Here is a 27,915-nt window from a genome sequence, read left to right on the forward strand (position 1 = left end):
TTATTTTGACAAATTTCTTTTTTATTTACACAAAGTTTATAAAAGTGGAAAAAGAGAAGTGCAAATGGAACAAATGTACAAAAATCAAAGGTTTGTCATGATGTCAGAAATCAGTGGTTTTCAATATTTTCTGTCCGTGTATTTGGGATTTGTTTACGTGTGATTTTAATTGAGTCCACATTTGGGTTAGACCTGGTTTTCACCCCTCAGTTCAAGTCCAGTTTTAGACTTAGACTTTAGTCCTGATTTAGTCTTGGTCTAGTTCAGATAGTACCATAGACTGAAGAAGTGAACTAGTGGTTTACAGTTTCATGAAAGAATTTGGAGCCGAGTTTATATTTGTAATCCTTTCTGGATTAACAGACAAAACAGTGAACTAAAAATGGGTTAAGTGAGATAATATGAACATTTTAAAACCAAAATGAGGGGCCTGACAGCAGCAGTTAAAAGAAAGGGGCAATGGTTTTTCAGTAGAAAGTGAATTGGAGCCAGAGTCGATGGAGCCGAATGGAGTCCATTTATATATACAGTCTATGCGTGGTACCTGGTTATAAAGTAATCCAGGACTAAAGATGGGCCAATAAACAATAATATTGTTTATCGTGATAAAAAGGGTAGGCAACAGTCGTTTGTGGGGCATTTGATATAATAAAAAAAATAATCGCCATTTTATCACCAGAATGTGCTGAAAAAAGATATGGTAACACTTTATAATAACTACACTTTATTTAGCCTTAATAAAGCATGAACAAAGACTTAATTAATAATGAGTCACGCTTAGTAACTACTTAATTACCACCTGAATTAGCACTTGCACTTAATTTGCCTGTGCTGTAAATAGTTACTCATAATTATTTCATAATTAATTATTCATGAACTAACCATTTGTGCAATTATTAATCATTAGTAAACTATGAGAGAATGATTTACTAATAATACAATGCAATGATCATTCAGGCAGCTGTTATCTCTTAGTTAAGTCTTTCTGTGAGCTTTTCTAAAGTGAAGATGAATTATGATTTATTAAGCATTTACTAAGCATGAATCATTATTAATTAAATCTTTATTCATTATTAATTAAGTCTTTGTTCACAGTGTTGGGGAGTAACAGATTACATGTACTGGAGTTACGTAATCAGAGTACAAATTATGAGTAACTGTATTCAGTTACAGTTACAGTTTCAGTGAGTGGTAATTGGATTACAGTTACTTGGTTGAAATAAATGGATTACACAGTGGTATTTTCCTGTTTTCACATTTTGGGCTATTCTGTTTTTGTTTTTTTTTTGTTTTTGCCGGACTCTAAACCAGATCTAAACCCAAGTCCAAACCAGTTCTAAACCAGTTCTAAACCTGGTCTAAACCAGGACTAAAGCAGGACTAAAACCAGGACTAAAACCAGGTCTAAAACCAGGACTAAACCAGGACTAAACCAGGTCTAAAACCAGGACTAAACCAGGACTAAACCAGGACTAAACCAGGACTAAACCAGGTCTAAACCAGGTCTAAAACCAGGACTAAACCAGGACTAAACCAGGTCTAAACCAAGACTAAACCAGGACTAAACTAGGACTAAATCCAGGTCTAAACCAAGTCTTAAACAGGATTTAACAGGACTAAATCCTGCTGTGTGGACGTGTCTCCTCCTCTTCTATCAGTAATATTTTTAATACGGTTCAGTAAAGTCTGGACTTTTTTATTTTCTTTTAACAGACAAAACATCTTATGTGAAGATTTACGAGTCTTTGCTTCTCTACAGCAAATCATGTAATCCAAAGTATTCATTACGTTACTCACTTTAATTTATTGGATTACATTACAAAGTACATTTTGGGGTATGTAATCTGTAATCTGTAACACTGTTTGTTCATGCATTATTAATGCTCAGAAAGGTGTAGTTATTATAAAGTGTTACCAAAGCTGCTTATGCTTGATGTTTTCTTCTAGATTATTGTTGTTTTCTCTCATAACAAAGCACAATTCTATAACAGCGTTTAAAAAATTTTACTTTCATAATAATTCATAATATTAAAGTATAATTAATCATATGCATAACATTTTTAAACTTAAACTGGCAATTATTTTAACCACGATAATCACAATACAAAATTTGAATATTGTACCATGCCTAACCAGGACTACAGACATATTAAACATAAACTAGGTCAACAAGTCTGCAGGATTCTGACCCGTCTCCAGCCCCGTTTAAACCAGGGGGAATCTATAACGTTGTGGTTTTACATAAAAATAATCTATTGTCTGAGGAGTTAATGCAGGACATTGGAATTGTATCTTCTTGTGCATAGGGATGGTCGCGTAAGCCGAGTGGACTGGCCCTTTAAGAACATCACAACAGAATGGCCTTCAAAATAAGAGTCTACAGTGTCCAGACAAGAGCCTTCAAAATCAAAGCAGGAAGAATGGACTTAGTGACCATTTTTAACAAGGCAGTAACTTAAAACACAAACGGGAAAACACAAAGCATTTCTGTACAGTGCCTCCGATTTGATATTATTATTATATATTTTACATTATTCTTTTGCATTTCTGCCCGAAGAAATAAAAAGTCACAATTATTTTATGTACATGTGGATATTTACAGATGTTAAATAATTATGTTCTAAAAAAAAAAAACAACAACAATGGGAAAAGTGATGCAGAGGAACAAAGGAGGATCAGAGGATGAAGAGGAGGTAAAAACGAGGGTCAGAGGAGCAAAGAAGAGGGTCAGATGGAGCAGAGGGTCAGGGAAGATAGTGGTAGGAGTAGAGGAGAGGGTCAGAGGATGAAGAGGAGGTAGAGAGGACGGTCAGAGGAGCAGGAGAGAGGGTCAGAGGAGCAAAGAAGAGGGTCAGAGGAGTAGAAGCGAGGGTCAGAGGATGAAGAGGGGGGAGAGAAGAGGGTCAGAGGAGCAGAAGCGAGGGTCAGAGGAGCAGAGGGTCAGATGGAGCAGAGGAGAGGGTCAGAAGAGTAGAGGAGAGGGTCAGAGGATGAAGAGGAGGCAGCGAAGTGGGTTAGAGGAGCAGGAGAGACGGTCAGAGGAGCAGTTAAGATGATCAGAGGATGAAGAGGGGGTAGAAAAGGGGGTCAGAGGAGCAGAGAAGAGGGTCAGAGGATGAAGAGGGGGCAGACAAGAGGGTCAGAGGATGAAGAGGAGGCAAAAACGAGGGTCAGAGGAGCAGGAGAGGATCAGAGGAGCAGGAGAGGATCAGAGGAGAAGAAGAGGGTCAGAAGAAGAGAGGATCAGAGGGTCAGATGGAGCAGAGGTTTCACAGCTCTGCTCTGATTGGTCAAAACTGAGTCCCCAAGTTCATTTTTAACTTAAAAAAAATATTTACATTTCAGGACAAGTCTCTAAATTAATCATATTATTTTTAAGTGCCAGTGGCTTCTTCTGTGTCAATCAAACAAATATATTAGAAACATTACAACTGTATTTACAAAAAAGGCAAGCACTGAGGACAAAGGAAGAGTTGTGTTCTCCTCAAGTCCGGGAAACATGATTCAGTCGTTTGAAGTGTACAGCTGTGATTTGGAACTTCTGCCACAAGAGGTCAGTAAATGGTCAATCGAACATGTCTTTTGTATTATACACATTTAGACAGTAGAACAGTGTGTCCCTCTCAGACAGAGCGGAGACGGCATCCTGTCTCAAGAAAATTCTCAAAAGTCAAATCCACAAATATATATATTTTTTCCCTGATCATTTCTGTCAGTGACACACAACATCTGCAGAGTAACTAGAGACATGTGACCTGCCCTCATCTCGGTCTGACACTACAGGGATACGGGAGGACGGGAGGGCATCTGATACACAGGGATACGGGAGGACGGGAGGGCATCTGACACATGGGGATACGGGAGGACGGGAGGGCATCTGACACAAAGAATCCTATGGAGTTTTTTTTTTAAAGTCCTGTTATTGCCAAACCTTAATCCCGCCCCTCTTATTCCTCACACCTCTGACTGGCCAATGAGGAACTCGACCGGGCGTCGTCGCTGCAGCGGAGCCCTGTGATTGGTGGAGGAGGCTGCGGCGGCGGGCTGCGGGTGTTGCTGGTGGTGGTGCGAGGTGTGGTTGCCGTGGTGATGGGGCTGATGCTGCGCGTTGCCGTGGGGGGAGCGGGGAGGCGGCGGCTCTCGGAGGGAGGGTGGCACGGCGGACGACTTTATGGGGACGATGCGCGTGTCCATGACCTCGCAGTCCACCTGCATCATCATCTCATAGCCCTGTGACGCGTTGTACAGGCTCTCTGTGCACACACACAACATGTAATCATGACTGAGGACATAAACAAGCACTACGGAACATTTCAGCCCTGTGACGCGTTGTACAGGCTCTCTGTGCACACACACAACATGTAATCATGACTGAGGACATAAACAAGCACTACGGAACATTTCAGCCCTCAGTTGTCCAGGTAGAATCCATGGTAAGAGAGAAAATCAATTTATCAACAGACGCTGGTGGACACTTCCTTATACAGGGTTTCCCCGGGTTTGACTACCCCAAATTCAAGACTTTTTAAGACGTTTTTAAGACCATTTAAAAGAAAACTAAGACCAACATCACACCCATTTTAATAACGACCATTACTCATTGCTTTAAATAACAACAAAAAAAACAATTTATTATAAAATCTCATTCAGAACTCATTTATAGTAGTATGCATTGCTTGTAAAATGGTGGCCAAAAAATAATTTATAACATTCAAACAAGACAAACTAAGGCTACGTTCAGACTGCAGGGCTTAACGCTCAATTCAAATTTTTTTGTGAAATCTGATGTTTTTGTGAGGTCGTCTGAACGCAGCCTAAGTATTGTTTGTGCATATTCCAAATTAGACGTTCATTCATGAGATTTCATGTTGTTTTTTTTCCTCCCTCTGTTTAACATCACACTGCAGACCGGTTGAGTTTACAGAAAAATAGGCTAATGAAATTTAAGACCTTTGTGAAAAAAATAAGACTTTGACAACATAATTTAAGACTTTTTAAGGCCTTAATTTAGGAGCATGAAATTTAAGACCTTTTTAAGGCTTTTAAGACCACGCGGCTGCCCTGTTATATCTGCCTGCAGGGAGGAGCTCATCTACTTGTTTACAGTTTCGGTTTGTTAACTCGGCCTATTCATCTCTACTGAGTGTGGGGCATATTAGCAGAATCATTTAGACTCATAATGAATGTTTTCACGTGTTCCATTATGAGCCTGAATGATTATTTTAATATGAGAAACTGGAGATAAGTAGGGTGTTAGTTTCAGAGTAGTTTCAGTGTAGTTAGCTCCTCCCTGCAGACAGATATAAGGAAATGTCCACCAGCATCTGACCACAACTGAAGAAGCAGCTTGGATAAACATTTGTCCAGTTGACAAACTGAATTTCTCCTTTGCCATTTCAGCCCTGTGACGTGTTGCACATGCTCTCTGTGCATAAACATAAGGACCTATTCTGCACAATGGACTTTTTAGAGATACCATATTGTAGTAGTTTCTTCTTAGTGACCCTCTGAAGTTGTCTTTGGAGTGATTCATGTTTGTTTGAGTCATTTTTAATTGCTTATTTTAAAATACACCATTTTGCATATCAACCTCTGTGTTCACTGTCATCAGTACATGGGAGGAATATAAAGACATCCATAACTCACCGTACCATATTTTCACAATATATGTCTCATGGTATAGTATTTATTGTGATATTTTGTGGAGGCTTAAAAAAATGTGAATATGTTACTTTTTCCTTGACAAGACTTAATTCAAAGAACTAAGATTTAAAAGTGCTTAGAACTGTTATGTAGTCATGTAGTGTCATGTAGTTTGTACTAAAATGGAGCAAAGGATCATGGTCGATGTAGTTCCCTCTGTTTTTTTTTTTACCTATTGCTGCACTGTAACAATGAATTTAAGCAAAGAAACTTGATTCAATATATTGTGATGGTCCGCGATGTTATTGTGAGACTTTTGACAATACGATATCACGATATTTTGGTTATTGTTACACCCCTAGTACACGGCCACTGTAACGTGTGCACTTCTTTCTATATTTTATTTTCTTGTACACGTAGGATTTGCAGGCATTGGTGCATATTTTTTTTAAATGCTCTGCTCTAGTGTGATGTGCAGCTATGCAGAGGGTCCCAGATGGTCTGTTGTAACGTTTACAGTGACGTCACCTCCCACTGGGCATCGCAATTCAGATGTCAACAAGTAGTTTTAGATGAATACTGCAATTTAAAATGTGCACATTATAACACTGAACTGCACGTGTCATAGATTATAATGATGGAGCACGCACAAGCACAATATGTCCACAAAACAACAAAACACAAAATGGATCTAAAACAACTGTAGAATAGAACACAGTAAAGAGCTGGGTTTATAATGAGCTAAATTAAAGATCATTACTTTATGTAGCTCTGCAAATTATGATTATAATTTAGTCTAGGGATGGGCATGATTAGTCCATTAATCCATAATTGATCATTAAGAATTTCGTCGACTAAGTTAATTTTTAATCAACAAACTGAATATAGGTTGCTGTGTGAAGCGGGTCCTATATTCCACGGAGTTGTGTCTTTTAGTCCGACAGAAGTTGAACTGCATCAGCGCACAAGAGCTGTTTTGTTTCTTGCTTAGTTTATGCAAATGAGTCATGTGGTTTTAAGTTTTGCTTCTGTGAGCCGTGAGAAAAGCTGCATTAAACACATTCTAATGTCAAACGGACTAATGTGGTTCTAGAGTTGTTATGTTTATATGTCGTGAAGTTGAGTTTATTTATGCAGATTAGTAGTGCAGATAGTAATAATAATGATGATCATTTGAAAATAAAAACGTTAATGATTAATCGAAAATTGATCGTTAATTCTCCTGACGATCGATTAAGAAAATTTAATCGGATGCCCACTAATTTAGTCGACTAGAAAGAGTAATATTCTTGAATTATTAATTTCTAAAATGGTTTATTTGAATAAATTACATGTACATTTAAATCTAATTAGTTACATTTGTTTATTAAAGATTCTCTATTGTGAAAAACAGACTATTGTGAGTTTTAAGCCATGTTATAATGTTAATGTTTTTACCTCTTTAAAAACACATCTGGAGTTGTTTTTTGTTTTTGTTTTGTTTGTTTCATTCACACATGTTTGAGTAATCCTTTATAATTAGACTGCCTACATCTCCAAAACTCAAAACGCTCTGTTCCACCTTCTGATGTCATGATGCAGTAGTTTTCAAGTTAACAACTGATTTTATCTTTAGTTCAGTAGAGACTGGCCATTCCAGGACTCAAATTATCCAAATGATTCTAGTGAAGGTGTGTGGAGTTTAAAAACACAGTGAAATACTTCCTGAGCATGACATCACAAGGGTTTTCAGTTTAAGAAAAGAATTCCTAAATCTGCTGGGTTTATGTGTCAACCATGTGTGAATGAAACAAAACACAACTCCAGGTCTGTTTATGATGAGGAACGTTATAACATGGATCAGAAAATAGTGTAATATGTCCTCTTTAAGAGAAATGACTCCTTGAGATGAACCATCTCGTTTTACTATGAAAGAGAGAGCTTCCATTAGAGAGGAGGTGGCATACACCATGTGCCCAGCAGGTGTCAGTAGAGTCACAGTACTGACCGTTCACAGACATGGCGGGCATCACCAGGGACATTTTGGGCCGACTGGTTTTGTTGTGGCTGATCGCCGGCAGCAACAAGTGGTCCTGGAGAAAAGAGAGAATAATGACATCACATTTACTCATCAACTAAAGTAAGAAGAGTATTCCTCTACAGGTCAACTTTGTACACTTGGCTCTGATTAGCTGTGATGTCTTATAATAGGATGAGTTCATGTTCCATAATCTGATGATGTCATAATCTCCAAAAGTATGATCCACAGATGTTGAAATTATGTGTTTGGCTTCACAAACTTCACATGAGAAACCCCAACAATGAAAGGAAACATTGTACTGCTCACTTCCATCCTAGGATTATGAAGTTGGTTTAAATGAGCTTTTCAGTCCCTGAAAATGTGAATAAGACCATAATACAGACCATAATACAGACCATAATAGATGACATGATGATACATGATAGAACCAAGATTTCATGATGATACATGATAGAACCAAGATTTCAAATACATGTTGTTCAAGGCTGGGATATCCACTGTAGTTTTTTTATTATTTCACTTTTTTGGTCCCTATGGCACATTGCATTGAAGTCCATCAAAAGTGATCTGACTAATATGATATGATATTCTGACTGCCCTGGCAACACCACTCGAGTCCCCAGTGAGCTCAGGGCTGGATCCTGCTCATTATTACATGAGAAGCCCTCACAATGAGTGGAAACACTGTTCTGTTCACGTCTACTGTATACTAGGATTAGTCATTAATCTTATGACATAAAGTCCTTTCAACTGACAACAATGACGTCTTTGGGTCGAATAATGACTCCACTTTCTGTGTGGTGCCAAATGATAGTGAAAAAAATAATTTGGCTTAGTTTATTTATACTGACAGAAGATTTTGAACTTTGCAGCTGAGGTCATGAAAATTCCCCGGGGGTGTGATGCCAACTGTAAACACTGCTCTATTTGAGCCTTTGTGACACTGTAATCTCAGTTGTACAAGCCAGCATTAGCCAACACTCACTTTTGTGTTGAAAATCAAGCTCCTAAACAGGACCATGGAGGCTCAGACTGATCACAGGCTTCTGAATATGTGCTCTTTAAATCATTTTTGCTTTTTTTCTTGAGATGTCTGACCATCTTAAAACATTTTTGATACCGTTTACTTAAGTGTGGAATGTGTTTCAATGGTAACTGCTGAACATTACGCCACAGACATACAGGCAGTACACCCCCAGCGTAATGTCAGTGCAAAGTATTAATAAAAGAACAGTTTGTGTGTCGTACTCGTCTGAAAGAAACCACATAGAACGTGTCCTCTCTGCGGTCGATGGCGTCCAGGAAGTCACTGTACGTCACCTCTGGACCAGACAGGACCTGCAGCTGACTGTGGAGACAGACACAATACAGAACATTAAGAACACATACTGTACTTCTGTGTGCTCTAGACCTATAATCTATTATATAATCTATAATCTACCTGTGGATCATTATGTTAGAATTTGGACATTTGAAATCACAATATTCATCTAAAAGGAATTAATAATAGAAACATGTCTTCTGCATTAGAATTGAATGGGAGCTGACGTCGGTGTAAACGTCATGACAACAAAGTGACGCATGCTGTGGCCCCTCCTGTGGATATCTACATCACACTAGAACAGATCATTTTACTTCATTTGTACCAAAATGACTATGTGACACTGCTGAACCCTATGTGTATCACCGATTAAGAAATAAATGTAGAGAATGAAATGCATCTGTCACAGTGGGAGTGCACCGGTGACGGTCAAAACAGGGACTGGTAAAATGGTGTCTGGAAAGTAAGCGATAAAAAATTGCTCAAACATAGGGTGACCATATTTCCATTTGTGAAAACCCGGACACCTTACCGGGGGTCAGGGGTGGGGCCTCAACATTGAGCTACTCTCACCTCGCAACCTGTGCACACGGCCTCCCACTTGTCCCGACCGGGCCGAAAACTGTCGAATTTCTTGTCCAAGTCATCATGAAATGCACATTTGCACTTCGGCATGTTGCAGACTGACCGACTGTTTGTCTCTGCTCGCTCCTTCTAAGTTACAGAGCTACAAGAGACGCTCAGTTTAATGGCCCCAATGAATGGTAATAAAAACCCGGACATTTCCATCATTTAAAAAAAGAACCAAAAAAAACCCCGGACGCCCAGGACAGGACGCAAAAAACAGACATGTCCAGGGAAAAACTGACATTTGGCCACCCTACTCAAACATGCATGAATCACTCCAAAGACAACTTCAGAGGGTCAGTGAGAAGAAACTTCTACAACATGGTTAAAATCTCTGAAAAGTCCATTGTGCAAAATAGGTACACTTTAAATAAATATATGTCCAGTCCTTATTTTCTTTTCCCCAGTGTTGTGAACCCAAGTCATATAAACTCTTGTAATAATTCTGTTTGTTGCATTGCATTAGTCTAGTAAAATGAATGGAATGAGTTCACAGCGACAGACGTCAGAGAAGCAGGTTACCTCTCGATGGAGCGGTGAGACTGGATCGGCAGGTATCTGGAGATGTTGGCTTTCCTCAGCTGAGCTTTCTGAAACAATAATAAATAAATAAATAAATAATAAAAATACATAAATTCCATAAATGTGGGGAAAGCCAAGAAGTCAAATGCGCCCCCTTGTGTTAAGTTTTGTTTTTACATTCTTGCATTAATTTCATTTTTGCATGTTTTCGTTACTTGTACTATTATTAACATGTCTTTTACCTGTGTGTTACTGTGTGTTCATGAATCTCAAGTAAGAGTAACCTTTGTTTGTTAATGTGGAGCTCATTTTCTGTAAGTCATGTTTGAGTTTATTAGTTTATAGAGCATTTCTGACAACCAGTTAAGTTTTGTAATGTGACGTCTGCGTAATCTATTTGTTTTTATTTAGCCTTGTATTATCCCTTTAGTTACTGTATACTAAATGTAATAAACACTATCATTTATGTATCATTTATTACTGCTTTATTCACCATTATGTCATTATAAATGTGATGTGCACTTTATTATTTCCTGTCTATTACTGCTACATGTTAACATATATTTTTGTTTGATTTCATATTGGAGTTCTCACCATATAACAGAGTCTATGTGTTTTAGAATAGTCACTTGGATCAATGATTCAGTATATCTTTATTCTGCTTTATTTCAGCCCACTCACTCACATAAACCATACAGCAGCTGTTGGAATGAGTCCTCATCCTCAAATCCATCTCTTCCCCAGAACCTGACTCTCTGTTCTCTGGAGAATTTCACTGGACTGGTTAAATATTGTGCCTAAACTGCAATCAGTGCAATCAAATGTATTTTATTTGCTGCTGAGATTTATGTGCATTTCTGTCCTAATTTCCTTTGATCCAACAAGCTTATTTAAAATGTGTAATCTAAAGAAAAAAAAAAAAAAAAAGTATACAAAAATAGCAGACCTGAGCGATCTTTGCCTTCTTCACGGCCTTTGGTTTGTCTCCAGACTTTTTCCTGTCGATCTGGTGCCTGTGAACCCAGCCCCTCAGCTCGTCCGCCAGCCTGAAAAACACAGATCTGATCAGTAAAGTAAACCTCACCGTACCTTAGATTAGAGGTACAAGAAGACAACATTTACAGATTTAAGAGTGCTAAGATGGTAAAGTGCCTGCCTTAAAACAAGAAGACTGACAGTTTAATCATAGCTTCACCCATTTCCTACTGTTGTTGTGTCATTGAGCAAAACAATCAATATCAATATCAATAGTAGAAGTACAGCTGAATGAAAAATGCATTTTGCAGCGACTTCAGCATTAGTTTTCTCTTCCGTGTAAGATGTGCTTAATAAATGTGGAGACAGACAGAAGTTATATGTAGGAGATGTTGTGTAGCTGTTCAGACCTGAGCGACTCGGAGCGATTAAACTGCCGACAGTCTGAAGACGAGAAAAACCTGTCGATGTCCTGAAGAACCAGATCTTTCACGTCCGTGAACGCATCACTCAGATTCCTGAACACCAAGAAAAAAAACAACAAAACAAACACATTTAGATCAATGTGACAGTATCTACCCTGTGAACTACACTGTAACATTTAACCAGTATTCAGTACTAGTTTTGGTGTAAATTATAATAATCAAGATAATTTTGGAAACAAAATTAAGTATTTTAATGCAATCTGTACTCTAAAAAGTAGAGCTAAATGTAAAGTTACTTTAGTTTGGTTCAGTCATGGTGTGAATCGTGAATAATTGAATGATTGTTTAATGGGACTGTTAAGGGATAAAGTCACTTCAAAATTCAACCGGCACCTTCACGGCTGATTTCCATCTTTTGTTTTTTAATCACTGTATCAAATATGCAAATAAAAGAGGATGGGAGGGCATACACAGGACAGTGAAGGAGCACCTGATAGAAAGGCCATCTGATACAGGGATACAGGAGGATGGGAGGGCATCTGACACAGGGCTGTTTTTTTTTTTTACCTGAAGTGGTATGTTTCAGTGCTAAACTTGTCCTCCTCTGTCCTCCATCGCTCCTTCTCCTCCGCCTGTGATCGCTCCACGGTTCGTTTTGGTGGAACATTTGTCGGTTTTTGGTTCTGTTTTTGATTCTGTTGTTCAAATTCCAGCAGTTTTCTTCCCGTGTAAGAAACTGCACTGTCACCGAGGTCCGCCCACTTCCTGTCTGTGATACTGGAGAAAATATACAAAATACAAGCTTATAAAAAGTTTATAAGTGCCAGTGCGCGTGTTTTACTGTAGTCAAAACATATGTTTTTATCATTTTTCATGTTATTTTTTATTTTTATTAGACCTAAATAATCTTGAAGATGTTAAGACATAAAAGTGTGATATCCTTTATGAACGAGCAGATTTTAATACTAAAGCATAGACTTGATACTCAATTCTGATTTCAGTACCACAATAACAAAAAAAACAAAAAAAAACAAAACTCTTTCTTTAGACAATAGAATGTGATTTTTCTACATTAAATGGTAGAACTTTCTTTTCTCTTCCCATGTGTCTTGTATGTGTGTAATCCTCACTGGTCCATGTGTGTCTACTAGTCTATGTGTCTGATGTTGAGCTGTATCAGAACAAGTCTAATTCTAAAGACATTCAGGAAAGTTTCTGCTCTGTCCTGTCAATGGGACTTTTTTGTAATATCAATACCTGTGAAAAATGACTATCTAGTTTTGATACTAGTTTTAGAATAGATTAGTATCTGATTTTCAATACTTTTGACAACACTTATGCAAACTAGAGAATCAGGGTTTCCCTAGGTTTGACTACCCCAAATGTAAGACTTTTTAAGACCTTTTTAAGACCACTTAAATGAAAACTAAGATCAACATCGCACCCATTATGCGGGCGAAAAACACAAGATCTACTTCTAATAATGACCAACCAACTACTAAATCTAGAATCTAAGAGTCACAGTGGATTAAACCTGCACTTCCCCATGATCCATCCAACGTCTTCCTCCACTCTACTGATTGTTTACTCATTGCTGTGGGCGGCTGAAACCAAAGCATTGTTTGCGCATGCTCCACATTAAACGTTTATTCACATTATGTGGTTTCACGTTGTTGTTGTTTTTTTTTCTCCCTCCATTTAACATCGCACCGCAGCTCGGATGAGTATACAAAAAAATAGGCTAATGAAATTTAAGACCTTTGCAAAAACAATAAGACTTGGACAACATAATGTAAGACTTTTAAGGCATTAACTTAGGAACATGAAATTTAAGACCTTTTGAAGACTTTTAATACCCCATGGCTACGCTGATATTTTACCAGACAAATAAACTCTATTAAAGTATGCGCCGTGTTGTACCTGTCTGCACCTGTCTGTCGGTGTGTTGTACCTGTCTGCACCTGTCTGTCGGTGTGTTGCACCTGTCTGCACCTGTCTGTCGGTGTGTTGCACCTGTCTGTCGGTGTGTTGCACCTGTCTGTCGGTGTGTTGCACCTGTCTGTCGGTGTGTTGCACCTGTCTGTCGGTGTGTTGCACCTGTCTGTCGGTGTGTTGCACCTGTCTGTCGGTGTGTTGCACCTGTCTGTCGGTGTGTTGCACCTGTCTGTCGGTGTGTTGCACCTGTCTGCACCTGTCTGTCGGTGTGTTGCACCTGTCTGTCGGTGTGTTGCACCTGTCTGTCGGTGTGTTGCACCTGTCTGCACCTGTCTGTCGGTGTGTGCACCTGTCTGCACCTGTCTGTCGGTGTGTTGTACCTGACAGGTCCGAAGCTGAAGGTCATGAACAGCAGCAGAGCCATGACACAGACGGCACGTTTGTTACTCATCGAGTCACTGCCCTGAAAATAAAGAGAAAATCCCCCTTTGAGTTTGACCCCAAACCAGACTGACAATAGTCCTGTTATAGACCTGGTGGTACTTGGAAAGCAAACTTATAGTACTTATAAAAAGTTTGAGAACCACTGGTCTATGGTTCAGTCTTGGCCTGTTCCTGGTCTGTACCTCTTTCCCGGCCAGCCTGTCCCTCAGCTCCTGGTTCTCTCTCCTCAGCCTCTCGTTCTCCTGCTGAGCTTCTCGGAGTTGTGCCTCCAGGTTTTGGAGATATTCTTTTTTCTTCCTCCTGGACTGACAGGCTGACTCTCTGTTCTTTATCATCCTCTGCTGCCGCTTCAGGACCTTCATCTGAGGAAGAACATGGACACATTTAAAGATAGATTCGGAAACTTTTGCAGTTCCCAGAGGTTACGCACTGCTGTATCAGTATGCAATAGTGAAGGGCAAATGAGTCGGAGCTCCGGAGCACGTCTCGTTCTTTCTGAAACAAATTGCTCTGAAGCACTGCCTTGGAGCTCGTCTCACAGCAGCCGCTCACGTGACCAAAGTGTGGAAGTGTCAGTCCCTCCCCCTACTGCTTCACTCTGCGTGTTAATCGCTTCAGTGTATCGAAGCGTTTCATTGGCTCAGCGAATGTTCCGCTCTGCGATTGGTTCAGAGTGTTTCAGAGTTTTCAGCGCACTTCCGTGGTTTGACAAGCGCTAAACTGTTACAGTATAAAAGATGCACCAATATTTCTTAAAAATGTTGGGTAGTGAGGAGGATTGTGTGACGTTAGTGGTGTTTTTGGCGACTTTTGGCATTTGTTTCATTTTCGATGGCATCTACAAGTGGAAAAAAGCGATCCATGGTTTGGGATCACTTTGATCTAATTCCACTTAACAAGGTCACCAAGGCCTCAGACACGTCGAACCATTTGAGACAATATTGCGACTGAGGTGTCAATGCTTCACGAGGCTCCATTCGCCCATCACTGGTATGCAACACCCTTGTCTTTCAAATTTTTCCATACATTTTCACTGAATAAAATGTAAAATTACGATCTCTGGATATTATAATTTAATATAATACAATATTTTAGAAAAGTCGTGTGTGATCATGTGACTCACATCAATGTCGTTGCTGCCATTGCCGGGCAGATTAGCGGTCGCCGGGACGATGGGTTTGCTGGTGGGCGGGGCCGCGGAGCACTGAGGTATGCTGGGAGAGAGCGGCTCCACTTTGACGATGGCGGGAGCCGAGGAGAGACAGACGGACGGAGACAGCACCACTGAAGACAAACACAAGAGGTCAAGTCTAATATTAGTCTAGAATCAAAGAAAAAATCATGTCAGTTATGTAAGAACTGATAAGAATGGGACTATTCTTAGTCCACAGGTCAAACCTTTTTGATAACCATTTAGATTTGTATTTATTTTTTTTTAAACAAGCTGCCCTTTTCCAGACATTAAAAGTCAAACATTCCCTGGAGGGGTGGTGCTAACTGGTGGTACTGCTCTGTTTTAAGATTTTACTCAAATTAATCCAAGATTTGTTTTAACATAATCTGACTATAAAGGATTGAGTTGGAACTACAACAAGTGAGCTGATGTGTGCTGGTACCATAGACTGTATAAAAATGTGGACTAAGCAAGTGTGACGTCACCCACATTGTTCAGCTCCACTCAAATGAAGCTTGAGATGCTCACGGTTACAGGAGTGAATTTAGAGTCAGGCTCTATTTTATGAATAGGATTTCTTGATAAACAAAACAGAAAAAAAACCCAATAGGCTCATGCAGAGCAGGTTAATAGGAGCATTTTAAGACCAAAATGATGAGGCTCACTGCAGTAGTTACAGAGAGAGGGGCCACAATATTCCAGTTTAAGTCAATGGGAGCCAGGGTCAGAAGGAGCCTGAAGAGCCACATGAGAACTTCCTGTTTGGAACGTAGCGGCAAGGGCGTTAGCTATGTCCATTTATATATACTGTCGATGACTGTTACATAAGCCCCTCTTGAGTTTTCAGACAACAATACAGTGTGTTTGCTAATGTGTGCATTGTGTCACCATGGTAACTGTCAAACCTCCCCCTCCACTCTCTGCACAAATCTCAGACTACTTCAGTCATTCTACAACAGGTGTGGATAGGGAGGCAGTACCTGGGTGTGTTTGGTCCATGGGGGTCAGTCCCTGGAGCAGCAGGGTGCCTCCAGGGCTGGGCGTCTGCAGAGAGGAGCTGGTCACTGGGGCAGAGGTCACACACACAGGGCGCGGCTGCAGAGGGACCTTGCATCTGCTTTTAGACACCGACGAACTGGACAAGACTGGACAAGACAGAGACACAAAGGACAAGGAAGGATCAGGGGAACACTTAAAGGCTCCACTTTACACCATTTACTAATCTGAAATGGGACCCTTCACCACTTCAGTGCTACTTGGGTTCAAGTGATTATTCAACTTCACTTCAACAATTAATAAACTCCGTACACCTTCACTGGGATCATTTGGATAATTTCAGCTTTGGAATTGCCAATTTCTACTAAAGGTATAAAGAAGTCGTAACTTATAAACAACTGGTACATGACATCACAAAGTGGAACAGAGCATTTTGAGCTTTGAAGATGTAGACCAGGGGTGTGAAACTCATTTTGGTTCGGGGGTCGTATCCAACCTACTTTGATCCCAAAGGGGCCGGATCAGAAAACTCATGGCATATATACCTCAAAAATAACAATAAGTTCAAATATTTGTGCAGAGAAATGCAAATCTATTACAGAAATCTTTTTTAATTGATGAACTCTTTCTTATTATAATATTATAATATTATGAACAACCTGAAACTTTAAGAAAAATTCAATTTCAACACAATGTTTTAACATGAACTTGTTTGCAAATAGGAATAAGTCCATTTATCTTGGAAAATCCTGCACTCGGCTCCACTTTTCTCATTTTGGACATTTTGCTGATGAGGGTGTCACGGTCAACAGTCAAAACTATCGTTCTTTAAAAGTGTTTGGAAAGAAACAAGTCTTCATTTGTGCTGCTCTGATGGGAGGGGCCACGTAAAGAGGCACTGGAGATGCTGCTATGCTCAGCACTGCAGAAAATTACCAATATTTTAATAGAAAATATAATTAAAATATTTTAGTAGAAAATCACCCAAGGGCCGCATTAAAGGTCTTGGAGGGCCGGATCTGGCCCCCGGGCCTTATGTTTGACACCTGTGATATAGACAGACTAATAATAAAGAGTTACTCAAACATGTGTGAATTAAACAAAATTCAGTCCAGGTCTGTTTTTGAGGAGAAAACAACATTCTAACATGATTTAAAGCTCAGAAGAGTCAGTTCTGTGTAACATAGGACCTTTAACTGAGCCATCAATGCCATCCTCTTGATTTACTGTAACATTTGCTCCTGGTGTGAATAAAGTGTTCTTCACTAACCAGTGTTCTGGGTGTGCAGAGTGACCGCTGCATTGACCGCCTGGATCTGCCCCTGGATCTGCCCCTGTATCTGAGCAGGCAGGGCAGTTTGTAGGGCAGGTTGTAGGGCAGTTTGTAGGGCAGGCTGTCGGGCAGTTTGGATTGGCGTTTGTGCTGAGGTGGGTTGATTGACAGCTGACGTGGCCACAGTGACCTCTAGTGACCCCAGCGGAGGAGACAGCACATCCCCAAACATGTACGGGGGAGTCGGGGGGTTCTCTCCTTTCACTAGAATCTGAAATATGGAAAAATAGTTAAATGATTACATATTCAGATGTGGCATTAAAAGGACAGTAAGATCATTTCACATTTCACAAACATGGCCCAGAAAATAAGTCAACAAGTTCTAATCAAACACAGCTTCTATTGATCACAAATGTAACGCTGGTTTATTCTCAGGTACAAAAACATTGGACATTATAGCAAAGTTGTGTATATTATAATTTGGTGTTTTTGTTGCCAAGATCATTGACCAATCAGAAAGAAGAATGAGTCTCACATGAGTTTCTCGTTTGGTTTGCTTTAGTGTTTAAATCCAGTCCTAAAATGCCTCTCTCTGATCTGAACGGTCACTACCTAAACCCCAGCACCTGCACCAATCCTGAATCAGTGCTAATGCAGCCTTTGCAGCTCAGGGAGGGAATTTTGGAGGTTCTGAGCTTCACATGATGCAGTTTATCCATACACTGAGAATGAGACACACTTGAACTTGTCTTATCTGCAGGTTAACGCTCTGGGAACACAGGTTGATTTTGGTAACAAATCCCATGTAGCTATGGTTCAGTCCTTTATTTCTGTTTTGGTTGAACAAAGCAGGTGTGGGTGGTAAATGATATTTTGGCTTCATTCTTTTCTTTGTTACTTTGGCAGAGCCCTGAGGCAGAGGAGGGGTGTGTCCTCATTTAGTCTAATCTTAAACCTGTGGAGAATTTAAGAAGGTAACTACTGCAGTGTTCACACAGACATTAAAGAGCCTAAAATATAACTTCTGATACCCTAATGCATCTCTATGGAGGGACAATTATCAGATTAGATTAGATTTGTTTTTATAATAATATTCTGTTCAAAGTTCACATTTTAAAACATGTTTGTACAGATCTATAAGGTTAGTTTAAAATATGTTTTATCTTGCATTCCTGTTTTGTAGGATACGACAAACACGGCGGGCTGACCCCTTGAGTGAGTAATGCTGAAGCTGACCTGTGGATCCGGTGAGGGACACTGGGACTGAGGGCTGGAGGAGGGAGAGGGCGGTTCTGTTTTGATCTGAAACACTGAGAAAGAACAACACATAAATGCACTCACAGTTATACGTTTAATTTAAGCAGGTTTAACACAGAGTTAATCTTTCAATTGCATAGACTGTATAACAGAAGTGGACTGAGGGAGCGCGGCGTCACCCATAGTGTCCTGCTCCAGTCAAATAAACCTCGGCGAAAAAGGGTACGTCATTGGTCTGTTAATGCTCATATCATAATTTAGGGACAAAATGGCTAAATATAAACTCCAGCATCATATAGGGCGGTTAAACAAACATTTTAAGGTCAGAATGATGAGCCTGACAGCAGCACTTATAAAGGGATGTGACTTTTTTTCAATAGAAAGTGAGTCGATGGAGCTGGATCACGATCATGCTCACTTCCTATTTGCAAAGCGGTGGGTAGTGGGTTAGCTGTATCCACTGATAAACAAGGTGTCCCAAAACATTTGACATCATTTTGCAGGCCAGTAATTTTGGCAGTGCTTGTTGAAATAACCTCAAATTTTCACAGAATGTATAGAAACAGATCAAGATTTTATATTTAATGTTTTACTTTTGTTCTGTTTTCAGGTTGATCCTTGCCGTTTACTCCTTTTCACTTCTCTTCTGATGTTGGTCTACCACATCTTTTATCCCTACATAAGCAGCCAAACTCTTTACATTTTTGGTACCAAGGGATGGGCATTCGATTAAATTTCATTAATAGATCGTCACGAGAATTAACGATCGATTATCGATTAATCATTAATGTTTTTATATTAAAATGATCATCATTATTATTACTACTAAACTGCACAAATAAATTCAACTTTACAACATATAAACCATAACCACTCTAGAGCCACATCAGCCCGTTTGACATTATAATGTGTTTAATGCAGTTTTGCGCAACTCTTTCAGAAACAAAACTTAAAACTGCATGGCTAATTTGCATAAACTAAGCAAGAAAAAAAACAGCTCTTGTGCGCTGATGCGGTTCAACTTCTGTCGGACTAAAGGACACGACTCAGTGGAATATAGGTTAGGGTGACCATATTTCCGTTCGTCAAAACCAGGACACCGTACGGGAGGTGGGGCTTCATCATTGACATTGAGCTACTCTCACCTGGCAAAAATGTTTAATGTTTTTCGGTGTTCTGGTGCTTTGAGGTCCCTGGCACCACCACTGGACACCAACAGCCAGGACAAGACGTGGAAAACGGACATGGTCGGGGAAAAAACAGACGTTTGGCCACCTCACGCTACGCACAGCAACCTACAGTCGGTTTGTCGATTAAAAATGAACGTAATCGACAAAATTCTTAATGATCAATTATCGATTAATCGACTAATCGTGCCCATCCCTAGTACCAAGTCCAAATTTGTTTGTCATTTGTTGAAGTTTTGCCAAATTTTGCATTGAAGCTGCACAGTCTTGGGTGAGAGTGTGCGAGCAGATTCCAAGACGCAAAATGATTTCTCTTTGGGAGTGAACGGCTCAACCTGAAAACAGAACAAAAATAAATCTGTTTCTATACATTCTGTGAAGATTTGAGGTTCTTTCAACAAGAATTGCCAAAATTATTGTCCTGCGAAATGATGTCAAATTTTTGGAACACCCTGTATATCCACGTGTAAACAAAATGTCCGTACACATGTCGACGGGCAGCGGCTGAGCGATGGTCATCTGACTCTTCATCACCGGAGCTTCACCTGGAAACACCAAAACGACAGAAGAGATGAGGGACGGAGCCGTGTAATGTGTGAACATGACAGACATATTAGAAAGAAACAGTGGAGTTACAAAAAAAAGCCACAATATGTAACTTTTCTGGGGGAGCGTATTACTTGCGTCCATGGAGATGCTACCATTTGCTTTTCATGGAATGTTCCACAGTACAGTCTCCAGGAAAACAAGCAAGTGACGCTACCAAACCACGTTATAGATCACATCTGTGGAGAGGCGAGCCCACTCACAGTAAGTATACAATAAACACACCTGGAATTTAATAAATGTGACCTAGAGAAGTGTAATGTCATACTGTGGAACATTCCAGGTAAAGCAAAGACATCTCCATGGAGACGAGGAGAAAAGGTACACAGTGGACCTTTAAAGTGAAGCGTGAGAGTTTATCCTGTTCTCTGCACCTGTGCTCAGCTGTTTACCTGTGAGGAGGTTGTCGTCGAGGTGTCTCCATGGCGACGTGCGATTGTCAGGGTCAAGGGTCAGCACCAGGTCACGCTCAAACTGACAAATATAAAAATTGAAATTCAACATCAATAAGACTCAATACAGTCGGGTGCCAGATGCCTTCCTGTCCGCCTGTATCCCTGTGTGTGTCAGATGCCCTCCCAGACGTTGTGGTGAGAAATGCAGCGGGAAAACGGAGCTTGTCACTGATAAAAATGATCAGGGAAAATGTTTGTGAATTTGACATTTGGAGATTTCTTATAAAAATCACAGAATGAGACAGAGTCGTGGCTCTACTCTCAGCTGTTCTAAAGATGGTGGATGTGAAACTCTTAAACCAGTGACAGAAGGACAGAGAGACAAAGAGCAGAGCCTCGGTGTCTCAGAAATCTGACTCATTTGAATTTTAGAGAACTCACACGCCTCTACGTTTCACTGTTCACTGATCACACTAGAGATGAACTGATATCAGCTTTTAGACATGCGATTATTACGATTACTGCGAGAAGAAACGTGACCCCATGACCAACAGGGAAATCCAGTAATTTCTAGCACATCAGCACTCCTCCAGCTTTATCAAACTGAATGAGAAAATCAGGTCAAAAGGTCCATTGTAGCTATAATGAGGGTATCCCCAGGTTTAACTATCCCAAATTTAAAGGACCTATCTCATGCAAAATTAACTTTTCAGAGCTTTCTACCTTCTCAGAGTGATGTGTGGGCCTTGTATTTGTCGCTGAAGTGGTTTTTAGATTGATTTGGCGTTTTTTTAACAAATTACAGTGTATTTCTGCCACCCTCCCACGTGACAACAAACTAGAGCTGCTACAACGATGACGCGGCAGATACACCTATGACACATTTGACGTAGCAGAAGGCGCTGATAATTCCCACATGAACCTAAACAAAAGCGACAGCAGAAGCTCACTGTTCTACACTGCAGTTACATGATATAATAAGTTGATCTACTAGTGTTTATTAATACTTTACCAATCAGTAATGTTCAGCTGATGTGGAGGCGGTGCTTGAGTTTTGTGCACCTCAAAGTCCTCGTCCGATTCCAAGTCCAACACATGCGGCTCAACGCGCTACATCGCCAAAATGAATAAAAGTTTATTCCTACCACTATCAGGGTGCACGCCTGTCTCTAATGACCATTACTCAGTGCTTTTTAAATACTCAAAAAATACTTTTATTGTAAAATCTCATTCAGAACTCATTTATAGTCATATGCATTGCTTGTAATATGGCCAAAAACTAAGTATGGTTTGTGCATCTTTCAAATTAGATGTTCATTCTCATTATGTGATTTCACATTGTTGTTTTTTTCCTCTATTTAATATCACACTGCAGCCCGGCTGAGTTTACAAAAAAATAGGCTAATGAAATTTAAGACCTTTGTGAAAAAAATAAGGCCTTAATTTAGGGACATGAAATTTAAGACCTTTTTAAGACTTTTAAGACCCCGCGGCTGCCCTGTACAATGTTGTTACACATGTCTGAGTAACTTTTTTTTTATCTGTCTCTATCTCCAAAGCGTAAAATGCTCTGTTCCACCTTGTGATGTCATGTGGCGTAGCTTTAGTGGTAGTTTGAAAGTTAACAGCTACCGTTTACCTTTAGTACAGTAAAGATTGGCAATCCCAGGGGCCATTGTTTGGCGCGTTCACGGTGACTCTGGGATGTGTCAATTGTGGCGTGTAGGGAGGGTGCTGTTTGGAACCGCTGGATTGTTGGTGTGTCTGGAGCACATTGCGCTCGCTTTTTCGGTTCGTTCCTTTGTTCCATTCCTCATTGGCGTGGAGTGATGAGTGTGTCTGTGGGTGTTTTTCGCTGCGCGGTCGCTGTCTGCAAGTGTGCTCTGTGTTTACAGAAGTTGTCCAAACATGGACGCAGCATTGAGCACCTGGAGATTTAAAAATTCCTCTCGTACCGGAACCAGAACATGAACAACTTACTTGTTTTAAAGAGGAGATTGAGAAGGAGAAGGACGAGGTTTTTGGCCGTGGCGTTTTGTGGGACAGCGGCAGCGACGTCCGTTGAAAGGAGCGTGTGGATGTGGAGACGTAGTCAAGAGTGGTGAGTGGTGATGTGCTTCGCTTCAGTGACACGGAGTTCATTAACAATTTTCGCCTACTTCAGCGCAGAATAGTGACGTTTGTGTCTTGTTGATAACGTGTAGGTGAATGAATGTGCTTTGATGTTCACACTGAAGTCAAATGTCAAAAGATCAGATATGTATCAGTTTCAGGAGCACATATCCAAGTGTCCTGGGTCACATTTGAAAAAATCGGATCTGTGTCGGTTCAGACTGTCATTAAAAGATCAGATACAGGTCACATAGAAGCCAAAAAAATCGGATTTGGGTCACTTCAGGCTGCAGTCTGAACGCAGCCTTAGATGTGACTTTTACAGAAAATAGAGACACAGGGAGGGCATCTGACACATACGTTCGTAAACTACAGCATCAGCAGCTTTCACGCAGAGTAAAACCTCATGTACACGCAGCGATAGATATTCGGTGTTTGGAGTGTTTTGCGGTGAAGGACAAACCTCTGTGTCGTATCGGAGTGCCGGGCTCTCGTCTCCCTCCTCCATGTGCTCAAACTGGTACAAACAGGCATCTGCACCACACACAGAGGAAATAGCATTTACATCACATTTACATCAGAAACAACATGTCAACACAGATACACAACGCCGGTCAAAAGTATAGACACACTTTCGCATTCTCTGTTTATGTTTGTTTACTTCACGTTTGCTATTTTATATTTTAGATACTAAAGGCAAACCAGAAATGTGTAATGTATCAGAACAAGTACAAGAGCACATAGACTTGTACATGCCCATGGACCACTATGAACCTACCTGGACTACTGAGGGATCACACACATAAAGACACATGGGAATAGAAAATAAAGTACTGGCTCAATCCACGCCATTTCATTGAACTTCCAGAAAATCTCACGTATCATGATTTTTTTTTATTTGGAAAAAAATTACCAGCTGGTCCCTTACTATCATGTACCAACCCTGTGAAATTTTAGTGATTTTCGATCATTACTTGTTTTGCAGCTCATTTAGTGAGGGGAGTATGCGTCAATTTACGGGCCCAAAATGCACATCAATTTTTTCTCGGCCGTTTTCACAGGTCGATATCTCCGTAAGTATCACAAATAGAGGGCTGAAATTTTGTAGACTTGTACTCCTCTACTCTGTGTTCAAATAACATCTATTGAAAGTTTGGTATCTCAACTCATTGTCATTTTATATGAACTTATAAATGAAAAAAAAAAATTTCTGTGGTGTACCATTTTTAGCCCCTTTTTAAACCTATTTGTAGGTGTAGTAGACCCTTTTTTGGAGAATCAAGAGGGACTGGGAATCTAGTAGGACTGTTAAAAAAAAAAAATCACCAAATGTTGAAAATTTGAAATAGGTTATGTGTGAAGGTCCTGTTAAAAACAAAAAAACATAACATGGTCAGATTTTCACATGTCATTTATGACATGTGGGTAATGAAAACCACCCTCATTAAATGGGCTGTAACTTAAAAAGTAATGATCGAAAATCACTAAAACTTCACAGGGATTAGTACATGATAGTAAGGGACTATTTAGTAATGTTTTTCACATTTTTTTGCGATCGAAGTACGTGGGCCATTTGTTGAAATGGCCTGGAATGACCCTACTACAATTAAATGTTAAAATCACATTCTATTGTCTAAAGAAAGAGGGTTTCTTATCAGCGTGGCAACATTAGTATCAAAATCAGTGTAGTGACAACACGACTTCTTGTCAGGGGCCCATTAATGACCAAAGCAGTGCTCAAAGCTAAGAGTGGCCATTTTGAATGTTGACATTAGACCGGTCGTGTTTGGACTCAACAGTGTTACCATCATCTGCATTGGAGAAGCAGGTGTTTTCATTTTTAGAGGAAATACGAACTAAAAATAAACTATATTTGAAAACAGGGTAGGGGTGTGCAAAAATATCTTAGTCTTAAAATATATATATATAAATAAATAAACAAACAATAGAAACCCAAATAGCAGCGAGTGAGTGAATAATGGAATGGAGTGGTAGCATTAGTAGCAGCACACGCCTCTGCCCTTGTGATAATTTAGTCCTGAGAGACAAAGCCACGTGGTTTAGGCAGTCTGTTTTTATTCCTGAACAACAATATCCTTCCCTGCTTTAAACTTAGACAGTTCTGTTGAAATTAACAAGAACTGGTGTCGCCCACGGTACTAACATTTCAAACTCAATTTGAATAGACTGGGGGAAAACAAACAAACAAAAAACACTCTTTTACTAGACAATAGAATGTGATTTATTTCCACATGGTAGAATTTTCTTTTCTATTCCCACGTGGTCTTGTATGTGTGTAATCCTCAGTGGTGCAGTAGGTTCCATAGTGCTCCGTGTGTATATTAGTCTATGTGCTCTTATACTACTTCTGCTACAGCTCAACATCATTCTAACGACATTCAGAAAAGGGTTTTTTAAGTACCGACACCTGCTCAAATTAGTATGTAGTTGATATTAGTTATAGTGTCAGTTCTGATCTGAATCTCTAGTTGCGGTGGCTGCACCCAAACTGTAGAATGAGCTGCCTTTGCACATTAGACAACCTTCCCAACCTTCTGTACCCGTTTTTAAATCTCTTCTTAAAACGCACTTGTACACTTTGGCCTTTGACACAGTTTAAGTTTTTGACATTTTATTAGATTCTGTTTTTATTCATATGTTGTTTTATTGAAAGTCCATTTTGCAGATTAGCCCCTCTCAAACCATCAAACCATTTTTTCTGTATTATTGTTCTCTGTGCAGTGGTCCAGCTGAAGTGTCTGTGCAGTGTGAAGCAGAGTTCACAAGATTCTCTGTAACATTAGCAGAGGTTTAAACAATTAGACAGAAGCTGGTTTCTATTCCCCCTGACAGCTCTGTGCAGCCTGTTTAACTGGTTTGTAAGTCCGATTTCACTTTCTTTAAGACGACAGCGACAATGACATAACTATAGCCCTTCATACGATCCCCGCTGCATCACGGTTTTACATAACGTCACCTATATACTCGGATACATAGACAGAGAATAGTTTAGTACTGGTTTAGGCTGCTGCCATTTGAGAAACGTCTTGACTAGAGTTGCGAGGAAATGGTCCTATATTACATGGTTTTCAAAAGACTGGGTCGTGACCCTCGGATCGCAAGAGATTTTTTTGGTGTCACCTTGTCACGATCTGCATGTAGATCTGCAATGCACAGTTGTATACATGGATTTGTGACCTTATCGTCAGTCTGGACAAGCATTTCGTCAGAATATCCTGTCCTCAGTAGGACCAGTATTTCTATGCTTACTCCTTTCACTACTACATATTTGTGTGAACTGAGATTTTCTGTGCTCACAAAAATAAAGACAAAGCACAAGAATGCTGCTCCTGATCTGCTGCTGTGTCTCCTCTGTGCAGGAGGACTGAAACACGCTACAAAAACGCAGACATGCAAACCTCTCTCATTAGAAATGTTGAAATGTTAAGACGTGTTTGTATAATTTCTAATCTTTTTGTTATTTTATTGACTATTTTGTTCCAATATTGCTGGTTTAATTGAATGTTGAAAAGAAAAAGAAATGTTCTACATTTAATGTCCAAATAGGCGACTTATGGATCCTTTTATTTCTGATTCAATGACTGTTTTTCATTGTTTAAACCTCGAGTAATACTAATTGTTCAGAGAGTCAACAATAAAATATCCTCATTAACGTTCAATATTTATTTTTTACAAATTTACAAATAATGCCTATTGACTTGGGTCGTGAAGGTTTGTGACTTGTTCTAACCTCGTTTAAACCGTACCTCCTCAAAAATAGACCTGAAGTTTTGTTTTGAGTCATTCACACATGTTTGAGCAACACTTTAGTATTAGTCTGTCTACAACCCCAAAGCTCAAAATGCTCTGTTGCATCTTATGTCATGAAGTGTGTGCATGCAAGTTAACAAAATGTTAAAAGTATCTCTTGTACTTTAAAGTAGAGATTGGCAATTCCAGGTCTGAAATTATGCAAATAATTCTAGTGAAGGTGTGTGGACTATGGAATTTTAGATGAGGAAACAATATTATAACAGAAAACACCGTGAAATGGGCCATTTAAGCAACTCAACCCACCTCTGTTTAATTTGCAAATTCCCACTCAATAATTACAAGAGTATTCACTTCTAAATAGATGACAGAAAGATCACTGCCGTCGCTTTGGAGCTGTCCTGTGCACTGCTGCTATTAAACTTCTCCAAAACACGATCCATTTTGTGCATGCTGTGCGTAAAAGTGTCACGCTCCACTGTGTTAAACGTTAACTGTGATATCCGGGTTAAACGAGGTTAGTCTTGCCACACTACTACCACATGCCCCACCATAAACCACCAGAGCGTCAAATACAAGAACATATTGGATATTCTTGTGCACAAACCGGTCATTAAACAGTGCGTTCTGCTGCTGTGTTTTTAGGTCAATTCACGTCCAACGCTTTGGCACGACCGGGGGGAGGGAGACTGTTGTGTTTTAGCAGGTGAAGCTAAAAATGCACCTCAAATATAACTCCTATCGGTTTATTTGACTGTGTCCCTGAACAGATCCATTGTCCCGAAGCAAACTCACCCCAGTCCTCGCTCGTCAGGAGGTTATCCGCGAAGAAACGAGAGTCCAAATCCGACAATAGATCCGCACTCATGTTTCCAAGCGCAATGTGACGAGAAGGCGAGCAAACTGTCAATGTTCTGCCACTAAGCGGGCTACAAACGCGACAAAATAAACCCGAGCTTCAACATGAATGTGTCTGGGTTATAATTCAGCTAAAACATCAAAATAAAATGTCTTTCTCGGTTCGGTGCGATGCTCTGGGGAGAAATTTGAATAACAAACGCAGACGGTGCTGTTTCTCTTCGCATATGACAGACACCAGGAAATTCCGGGTACGTACCGCCCACTTACCACACTCAGCCAATCACCATCACGGATTTCTGACTGACGTGTATCTTAACCAATAGCGTGGCTGAAATAATGTTTTCGGTGAAATGGTGGGGTTTACATGTAAT

At 40.0% G+C, this 27,915-nt stretch overlaps 1 protein-coding gene across 1 annotated transcript; it reads right to left on the reverse strand.

Moving 5' to 3' along the window:
• Positions 1-27,782, reverse strand: atf6b (activating transcription factor 6 beta). The gene is made up of 17 exons (XM_020925509.2): positions 27,479-27,782; positions 23,376-23,446; positions 20,798-20,879; positions 20,285-20,344; positions 18,592-18,665; positions 17,353-17,626; positions 16,067-16,231; positions 15,036-15,196; positions 14,095-14,274; positions 13,849-13,931; positions 12,101-12,310; positions 11,519-11,626; positions 11,080-11,179; positions 10,134-10,201; positions 8,912-9,011; positions 7,631-7,715; positions 1-4,253 (listed from the first exon to the last, which is right to left on the reverse strand). The coding sequence occupies exons 1-17, from the start codon at positions 27,549-27,551 to the stop codon at positions 3,955-3,957; spliced, it is 2,193 nt and encodes a 730-aa protein (XP_020781168.2). The 5' UTR covers positions 27,552-27,782; the 3' UTR covers positions 1-3,954.
• Between the last annotated feature and the right edge of the window lie 133 nt (positions 27,783-27,915).

Source organism: Boleophthalmus pectinirostris, unplaced genomic scaffold (assembly GCF_026225935.1).
Source record: "Boleophthalmus pectinirostris isolate CB_2022bp ecotype Guang Dong unplaced genomic scaffold, ASM2622593v1 HiC_scaffold_21, whole genome shotgun sequence".
Classification (NCBI taxonomy): Eukaryota; Metazoa; Chordata; class Actinopteri; order Gobiiformes; family Gobiidae; genus Boleophthalmus; species Boleophthalmus pectinirostris.